At 46.6% G+C, this 8,407-nt stretch overlaps 2 protein-coding genes across 3 annotated transcripts; both read right to left on the reverse strand.

The window, feature by feature from the left end:
* On the reverse strand, window positions 3,327-4,176 carry LOC8080179 (subtilisin-like protease SBT3.3). Of its 2 annotated transcripts, none has more exons than XM_002466086.2 (3): window positions 3,870-4,156; window positions 3,700-3,797; window positions 3,327-3,575 (listed from the first exon to the last, which is right to left on the reverse strand). In XM_002466086.2, exons 1-3 carry the CDS (start codon window positions 4,049-4,051, stop codon window positions 3,499-3,501), a joined length of 357 nt encoding a protein of 118 aa, XP_002466131.1. In that variant the 5' UTR covers window positions 4,052-4,156; the 3' UTR covers window positions 3,327-3,498. The 2 variants fall into 2 exon arrangements, with proteins under 2 accessions (XP_002466131.1, XP_021307567.1); XM_021451892.1 differs by having other exon boundaries at window positions 3,521-3,613; window positions 3,870-4,176.
* Window positions 4,306-8,198, reverse strand: LOC8080180 (ammonium transporter 3 member 2). Its single transcript, XM_002466087.2, has 3 exons — window positions 7,901-8,198; window positions 6,700-7,822; window positions 4,306-5,063 (listed from the first exon to the last, which is right to left on the reverse strand). Exons 2-3 carry the CDS (start codon window positions 7,637-7,639, stop codon window positions 4,552-4,554), a joined length of 1,452 nt encoding a protein of 483 aa, XP_002466132.1. The 5' UTR covers window positions 7,640-7,822; window positions 7,901-8,198; the 3' UTR covers window positions 4,306-4,551.

Here is an 8,407-nt window from a genome sequence, read left to right on the forward strand (position 1 = left end):
TTCCATGCACGTTTGCTATTCATAGGAAGAAGAAAGCGAAAGAGAAGGAAAACGAAAAAAATCACGTGTGGGAGAGAGAAGAGATTTCCCCGGCGGCAATGTAGCAAAGCTGTAAATTATTGTAAAAATTATTATTACAAGCTAGCAAAAGTCGCTTGTAAACAGTGAAAGAAAGAAATTAGATGCTTCTTGGAAGAGCTTAGTAGCTGGGAGTAGCTAGCTAACTAGTGACCAAGTCAAAAATACAAAAAGTGCATGCAATTATCCCAGCATCTATATATCTATATGCATGTATCCTGCGCACGCAGGGATCGCAACAAAGAGCTAGAGTGACAGAAACTGGACCGGATCAGATGAATGAACGCGGTCGTTAATTGCTTCTGTCGTCGCTAGCTGATGCCGGCTCTCCGGGTGCGTCCCAAGGTCGCGAAAGGGACCTTATTATTTGCCCCTTCGCGTGACCCTAAACCTAATTAAATCCTTTCAATCATAGTACTAGAAAGAATAATCGTCGTAGCTAGCACCAAGCGCTAGTAGCAACACGCCAACACACACGCCACACACGTGTCTAACTACTATTCCGCTCTTCGGATCCCGTCCCCTCCACCCACACTGTCAAGGATGTGTAAACGTCGAGCCATCCTTGTCTCCGTCAGCTAAAACCTAGGTGCTGTACGTACGTTGTATATGGAGTAGCTCGCTGCCGTGTTCAAGTGATCGCGAGGAATCTACGGATGGAGCTCCCAAAGTGACATTGCAAGACAGTTAGTTATCCATAGGTCCGATTGTCGTGACCGTAAATTAATTTACTGTTTGGTAGAGCTTCACTAGCTCTACTTTCTCATATAAAGTGGCTTCTCTCGTAGAGCTGAACTGTTTGACAAAAACGGTACTGATAATATTATTGTAATTTATTAGAAAGAGTTGGGAAAAGTCATGTTTCTACGTCTCTAACTTTTCGATCTATTCAAAAACTACTCTAACTCCTTGTAAAGGAGTTGTTCTTTAGATGTCTGACAAAGCTCATTGGAATGAGTTGCGAGAAGGAGGAGCCAAAGCAGGAGCCTACCATACGGGACTTATATCGTTCATTCAATAGTAGATGAAACGCATATTTAGACACATATTCTACTCTGGTAATGTATTTCAACGCAAGCAATCTACAAACACTTGTTTCATTATAGCCTGTTAGATTTTTCATCTAAAGCCACAGAATGCACAGGATTATCTAAAGAAACCAAAAAAAAAAAAGAATGCACACGATTATCTCTCACCCTTCTTTCTTTCTTTCTTTTTTGAAAAAAATCACCCTTCTTTTTTTGAAATACAGGGTCACGATATCCTTAATCTCAATATTTTCCTACATGTTTTATTTCCATGTGAGATCATACTGTGTGTTTTTTTTTAAAAAAAAGGTGGTGCGTACAAGAGGGATAAATAGCCAAGTCATCAGGTGGCGATTTATTCGCTGCATGTACCAAATTTTTTTATTGCGGCCACAACTTTTTTCCAGATAAAATATCTAATATGTTTTTTTTCTAAAAAAACATGTTTCTCTCGTACTATCTCTATATAGGCTCAAATGTTGGGTAAGGTCTGCTTACGGACGTGTCATGGGCCTTTATTTGTCTCCGATGATGGACCGAGCCCAAGACTAGCCGCAACCAAGACCATTCCTTGGTGATCTGCAACAGACTCTCCGACAGACTCGGTTGTGCGAGCCACCGCATATCTATTTTTTCCATGTTCAGGGTTTAGGGTTTAGGCCGATACATAATTTTTTTTTTTGATGTTGTAGCACATATTTATGGATGTTGCAATATATTTTTTTAGATGTTGCAGTATATATTCGGATGTTGCAGTGTATGTTTTTCATTGCTGCAATACATATTTTTGCGACGTTGCAGTATTTACATTCAACGTTGCACTATATAGGTTTTTGATATGTTTTTGCAATGTTGCAGTTGAATTGTTTTATGCTCTTTTGGGACAAGGGCATGGTTGGGAGAGGAGACTGTGTTGGAATCGAGGGACAGGGCACGATTGAGGAGCGGAGGACATGAGTTTCAATCTATTCCCTACAATGGGCTAAGGGTGGACACGCTTCCGTGCGCGGGGGCAGAAGGGGGCGAGCGGGGTTCGTAACGGACATGCTCATTTGGGACAAGGGCACCGTTGAGGAGGGAAGTACGTTGGGACCGAGAGAGAGGTCACGATTGGGGAGCGGACGACAAAAGTTCCGATCTATTCCCTACGATGTGTAGAGGGTATACATGGCCATGTAGCCCGTGGCCTAATGGCCCGGCCCATGTCCCGGCACGACATGGTGGCCATCGGGCTCGGGCCGGCCTGGCCCGAGGGACCAAGCCCTGCCTAGGTCGCCACCTAGGCACGCGCCACGGCACGGGCACGGGCACGGCCCGTTCCAGTGGTCGGCCCGGTAGCAGCCCGGTGAACATGAACTGTTGGTGTAGCTATGACTTTATATGTGTTGTTAATTATTATATTGGTAAAAATGATGAATAATTGATGAAAATAATAAAATATTTCAACATTTGGTGAAAAATATTGATAAAAATAAGCTATTATCGGTTTGATGGGCCGGCACGGCACGATGTGCTTGACGGGCCAGCACGGCATGAAAACTAGCCCGTGAGCCGTGTCTTGGGCCAAAGGCTAGGCACGAAGCCCGTAGAGGCACGACCTGCTAGGCACGATGGCCCATAACGGCTCGGCGATCTGCGGCACATCACGACACGACACGATGTTGGGCCAGCCTGGCACGGCCCGTTGAACATCTGTGGTAGAGGGTGGACACCGCGCAGGGGGCAGCGGGGGTGAGCGGGGTTCGTAACAGATCGGCGTCCGGACGCACTCATGTGCCAGACAACCGGGTGCTAGATATATCATTAAAAAAATTCTCCAAAACATGCATAATACTAAACAAAACATTACAACTAGTTAACTACTAATAGAACACGAGACAACTACCATAACATGGAGGTGACTCCATGCAACTTAATGTAAAACTAAAACATACTCCAGTCCCAAAATAACTGTTGTTTTAGGTTTTTGTATCATAAGTTTGATTAAATTTATAAAAAAATACATACAAAATTTGTATCTTCAAATAAATTTATTAAAAAAACTAAACTCAAAGATCTTTCAAATGATACTAATTATGTACCATAAATATTAGTATTTTTTAATAAATATGTAGTTAAAGATTTTTCTCGAGAAGTGAAAATGATAATTATTTGAGATAGAGGAAGTATAAGTTTTACTAAAAATTAAACAAATCAAGGTTGCACGTGCAAGATACTATATATAACAGCAAGACAGTGTATATACGTTTATTTATATATGCTGGCTTTTTGTGATGTACAAGGTCGTTTAATGCAAGCAACCAATCACACACAACCACAAAATAGATTGAAAGATGCGATTTATTTTATGGTTGGCGATGGATGCGCTTGTTGGCTGCTTGAAGAAGCGGGATTAGCTGACGCCGTCGAACTTGCTGCTCATTAGAGACAAGGTCGTGCTCGGCAGCACCCGGTTCACCTGAGGTTGCTCTACATGCACAAAACAAGCAACAATATATCGATGATGCCTGCCATGCACCAGCATGTGATCCATCCTGACAGTAGATTAATTAAATAAACTAACAACAGAATAAATAAAAGCAAGCTTAATTACTCTTGACGGCCTCCAGCTCCGGCGGCGTGAGCCTCGCCGAGAAGCCGCTCATGACGTTCCTGTAGTTGTACAGGATCGCCTCCTTCGCCTTCGCCTCACTGCATGCATCAGATAGATTATGTCATGGATGCATTATTCATTCAGAGATCGACGGCTGTGCACGTACGTACCTTCCGAGGGCAGCGGCGAGGATGCCGAGCTGGTACGCCTGGCAGTCGACGCCTGGCGGGTGTGGGTTGACGTAGACGAGGTAGTTGGCGGCATGCTCTGCCTCGGCGGCGGCGGACGCCGTTGCGACGGCGAGGAGGCGGAGGAGGACGAAGGGTACGGTGGACGCCGCCGAACGCTTCATGGCACAGGTTGGTAGCTAGGTTCGTCCAGAGAGCCGGCCGGCCAGATCGTCGATAGATCTCGGCGATGCGTGCGTGTTATAGCCGCGTTCGTGAGGACGGCAGGAAATGCCGCTGCTGCACTGCACGTCCTCCAAAAATAGGAACCCCAAGCAGATAATAATATATAAGAATCAATCTGCCAAAATTCATAGATCTGAATAATACAAACTTCTTCTACTTTGATGATTTACATGCATGCTCTTGCAAATTCACATGTCTCTCATCTGTAGTAAGTATTACAAGGAGGAAAAAGGAACGTACGTATTTTACATGCACAAGCCAACGTTTAATTGATTCAGAAGAAGATGAAGAACAACTTAACGAACAAACAATGCCTAGTCACGGATGGTCATCAACACAATGCATGCATGCATGGATGGATGGATTGATGGAGCAATATACATGGTCGTCGTCGATCGAGCAACATTAACAATGCACAGCTAGTGTACTAACTACTAGTTCAATTCGGGGTCGTGGACACGGGCGCGACGGCGGCGGCGCCGCGCGGGCCGTGTTCGGTGACGTCGTAGACCTCGCCGTCGCCCCAGAGCGCGTACGCCTCCTCGCCATGGACGGCGTCGTCGCCGACCTCGAGCTTGTCCTCGGTCATGCGGAGCGGGACGACGGCGTTGATGGCGACGCAGATGATGGAGGTGACGACCACGTTCCATCCGATGATGAAGAGCGCGCCCGCTAGCTGCTTCCCGAGCTGCGCGCCGCCGGCGGCGCGGCCGTAGAAGGCGCCCCGGGAGTTGGTGACCGGCAGGAAGAGCGCGCACAGGGTAGGGTCGGCGAGGAGCCCCGTGAGGATGCCGCCCAGGAGCCCCGCCACGCCGTGCGTGTGGATGACGCCCAGCGTGTCGTCCACGTGCTTCAGCAGCCGAGACCGCTTGTGCAGGATCATCATCGTGTACCAGGGGACGCTGCCGGCCAGCACGCCCATCACTATGGCTGCCCAACCCTGCACCACCCCTGCATATGCATTGCATGACCAATATTCGATCCGTCAGATATCTCATTCTCATCGTCCATCGGCAAAATTAACTAAACCAGAATTTAGGTTTACATGTACTACTCCTATTCAAGAAAATCGTCATTATATATATGTTGCTACACAAAATTAGGCACAATTAATATATATATATATATATATATATATATATATATATATATATATATATATATATATATATATAATGCCGACAGCAGACAGTAGTGAAGTATGAACGTCGCAATTGACAAGCAAGTTGCGTTTTCTTTTCTTCCTTTCGGTGTCATAATTAATTGTAACTTTGTCCACAAGTAGTAGTGTGCACAGGAAAGGTAAAAAAAGAGACAAGATTTGACTTTGACTTTACTGATAAGTACTGACAGAAACAAAGAGATTCCTGATTCCTGACGGAACTGTGCGGCGCAGTTGTATTTTATGTTTATGTACACCACTAGCATCAGGAGCGGAAAAAAAGGGAGAGATTTTGTGCACTCTATTTGTGGACGTTGCATTGGAGCCTCGATCAGTATATAATAAACTAGCGTCATTAGTGTTATGTATAAATATTACTAGATATTATCTGTACAATAGTCAACTTGACGCGGACCAACGGCTAATAAGAAACCTATAATCAGGAGATTGAGTTAGGTGCACCAGCAACAGAGGTCACCACGGTAATTGCACCGATCGAGCCATGCATCCTTCTAATAAGAACATCTTGTACACTCTCTTTCGTTCCAAAGTATAGTTTCCTTAGTATCGTACGTCACATATAAGTAATAATTTTGATTACAATTATATATTAAAAAACACTTGCAATACCAATTATATTAATGTACTATTAAGGCCTTGTTTAGTTTCAAATTTTTTTGAGAAATTGACACTGTAGCACTTTCGTTTGTATTTGACAAAAATTCTCCAATCAGGAACTAAGTAGGCTCAAAAGATTTGTCTCATCAATTCCGACAAGACTGTGTAATTAGTTTCTATTTTCGTTTATATTTAATACTCCATACTTGCGTCTAAAGATTCGATGTGACGGGGAATCTGAAAAAATTTGCAAAATTTTTTAGAAACTAAACAAGGCCTAAGGCATATTTCATGCTAGATCCAACAAATTAATAAAACTAACTAACAATATATGCTGTTGCATTTTCTTCTAGAAAACTCTGTCAATCAAAGCTGTTATGCTAGCCAGTGAAGTCTCACATTTTTTTAAACAAAAAAAAAGAAATACTATGCCGCATGCAAGTTGCTTCATTGGTGTTTATAGTCACACCATGGTAAACGCAATCGTACGCCCGCAATTGCAGTGGCCACATGCTTGTTCCTTTTGCAGGGAACCCGCCTGTCCGCCTCCCCGTTTTGCTGGCGCCATCAAAACCATCTTTTTGAATTCAAAGTCAACCATTCAGCGCCCTAGTCTAGTCTGCATACTAATCTTGCTAGCCAGGACATGCATCATGCATGCATGTGTACTCGTCACTCTTAAGAATCTAGAAGAAGACTAGAGCACGAGTACACGTATCTCCTTGTCCCCGATCGAGAAATTCCGATCGATCGAGGCGGAGAAAAATTTAAATTTTAAAATTTGGCAGCACGAGAGAAAGGGATCACCTGCGGCGGGCGTGATGCAGACGAGTCCGGTGATCATGCCCTGGACGGCGCCCACGACGGATGGTTTCTTGAAGAAGATGACGTCGAGGCAGGTCCAGACGATGAGGCTCATGGCGGTGCAGATGTTGGTGTTGAGCACCGACATGGACGCCACCACGTTGGCGGCGTACGGCCCGCCGCCGTTGAACCCAGCCCACCCCATCCACAGCAAACCGGCGCCGGTGAGCGTGAACAGGATGTTGTTGGGCGGGAACCTCTCCCTGTCCTTCTGCGCCCGTGGCCCCACCCAGTACGCCGCCGTGAAGCCGGCGAACCCGGCGGAGAGGTGGATGACGTAGCCGCCGCAGTAGTCGATGACGCCCCACTGGAAGAGGAACCCGCCGCCCCACACGGAGAAGGCGCCGACGGTGTAGGAGAAGGTGAGCCAGAGCGGCACGAACAGCATCCACGCCGCGAAGCTCATCCGCCCCAGCAGCGAACCGGCGACGAGGATCAGCGTGATGGCCGCGAACACGCACTGGAAGTACACCACCGTCGCCATCGGGTACAGCGGCTCCGCGGCGGCGGTCTCGATGGTGCTCCCGTTGGCGAAGTAGTGCACCGTCGCGGGGAGGTCGGCTTGCCCGATGAGGTAGCCCTGGTTCAGCGCCGGCCGCGCCTTGCCCCACAGCGGCAGAAGCTTGTCGCCGAAGGACATGTTGTAGGCCCAGGTCACCCAGCAGATCCACACGGCGGCGAACGCGTAGAGCGCCATGAAGGCGGAGTTCACGGCCCACTTCTTCTTCACCACGCCGCCGTAGAGCACCACCAGGCCAGGGAAGCTCTGCAGCCCCACCAGCGTCGCCGCCGTCAGCTGCCACGCGTTGTCGCCCTTGTTCAGCCAGTCGGGCGACGCCGCCGTCGTCTGGTACGCCAGTGGCATCGTCCCGGACGACGCCATGTTAGTTGCCGACGACGACCTCGACGACGACTCTCCTAGCTCGCTGCTTATTGGGGTTAGTTGTGAAATGGAAGAAGCTAGCTGTGGAGTACACAACCCATGGACGACTTGGTGGCAGCTATATACAGATAGAGTGCGTGCGGGGTGGTGAAGTTAGTGGACTCCAATCTCCAGAGAATATTGCTGTACCAATAATTTGTTTAAAAATCTCTTTTGAAAAAATTATCTCGAAAATGATGAAGCTAGAAAAATTAACTTTACCACACAGGGCTTCTCGAGACACCAGCAAGGGAGCCAGAACACTGGAAGAAATTTCTCCAGGTACCAGCTTGTATTTTTCTGAAATTACTTAAGAATTTAACAATGCTATTTTTTTACGATACATGATGTATCGCCTGCACTGCATCTCTGACGTGAACGTTCTGTGTCTATATCATGTAATTTAAAACAAAAACTCAAGAGAGATTCTTGTGCTGGGAAGGGCTGGAAGCTAGAATGGAATCTTTGCGGGGTAGGAGGAGATGCAGGGACGCACGCGGTGGCGGTGCACTTCACACGAGCGTTTGAATATTCTTGGAGCTACAGTTCGTTGCCTGTCGCTGTGAAGGGTAGTACATGACCATTGCCAGCTTTTCGGACTTTTCTGTGTGGTGAGCGTTGATTTTTTTGTTTTGCATGTGTAGTATCTCCAAATTAAAGGAAGCTTCTCTGCCAGCTACCATAAAACTATCAACTGGACTACTAGTGAGTGGCTCGTGTTTTTTCTTT

Source organism: Sorghum bicolor, chromosome 1, assembly GCF_000003195.3.
Source record: "Sorghum bicolor cultivar BTx623 chromosome 1, Sorghum_bicolor_NCBIv3, whole genome shotgun sequence".
In the NCBI taxonomy this organism is placed as follows: Eukaryota; Viridiplantae; Streptophyta; class Magnoliopsida; order Poales; family Poaceae; genus Sorghum; species Sorghum bicolor.

Bases quoted from the DNA above. Each gene is read 5' to 3' on its own strand.
- LOC8080179 (XM_002466086.2), bottom strand. From the start codon at position 4,051: ATGAAGCGTTCGGCGGCGTCCACCGTACCCTTCGTCCTCCTCCGCCTC. The intron at 3,798-3,869 runs GTACGTACGTGC...TGATGCATGCAG, and splicing joins CTCGCCGCTGCCCTCGGAAG to TGAGGCGAAGGCGAAGGAGG. The intron at 3,576-3,699 runs GTAATTAAGCTT...TTGTGCATGTAG, and splicing joins GGAGCTGGAGGCCGTCAAGA to AGCAACCTCAGGTGAACCGG.
- LOC8080180 (XM_002466087.2), bottom strand. From the start codon at position 7,639: ATGGCGTCGTCCGGGACGATGCCACTGGCGTACCAGACGACGGCGGCG. The intron at 5,064-6,699 runs GTGATCCCTTTC...ATGCATATGCAG, and splicing joins CTGCATCACGCCCGCCGCAG to GGGTGGTGCAGGGTTGGGCA.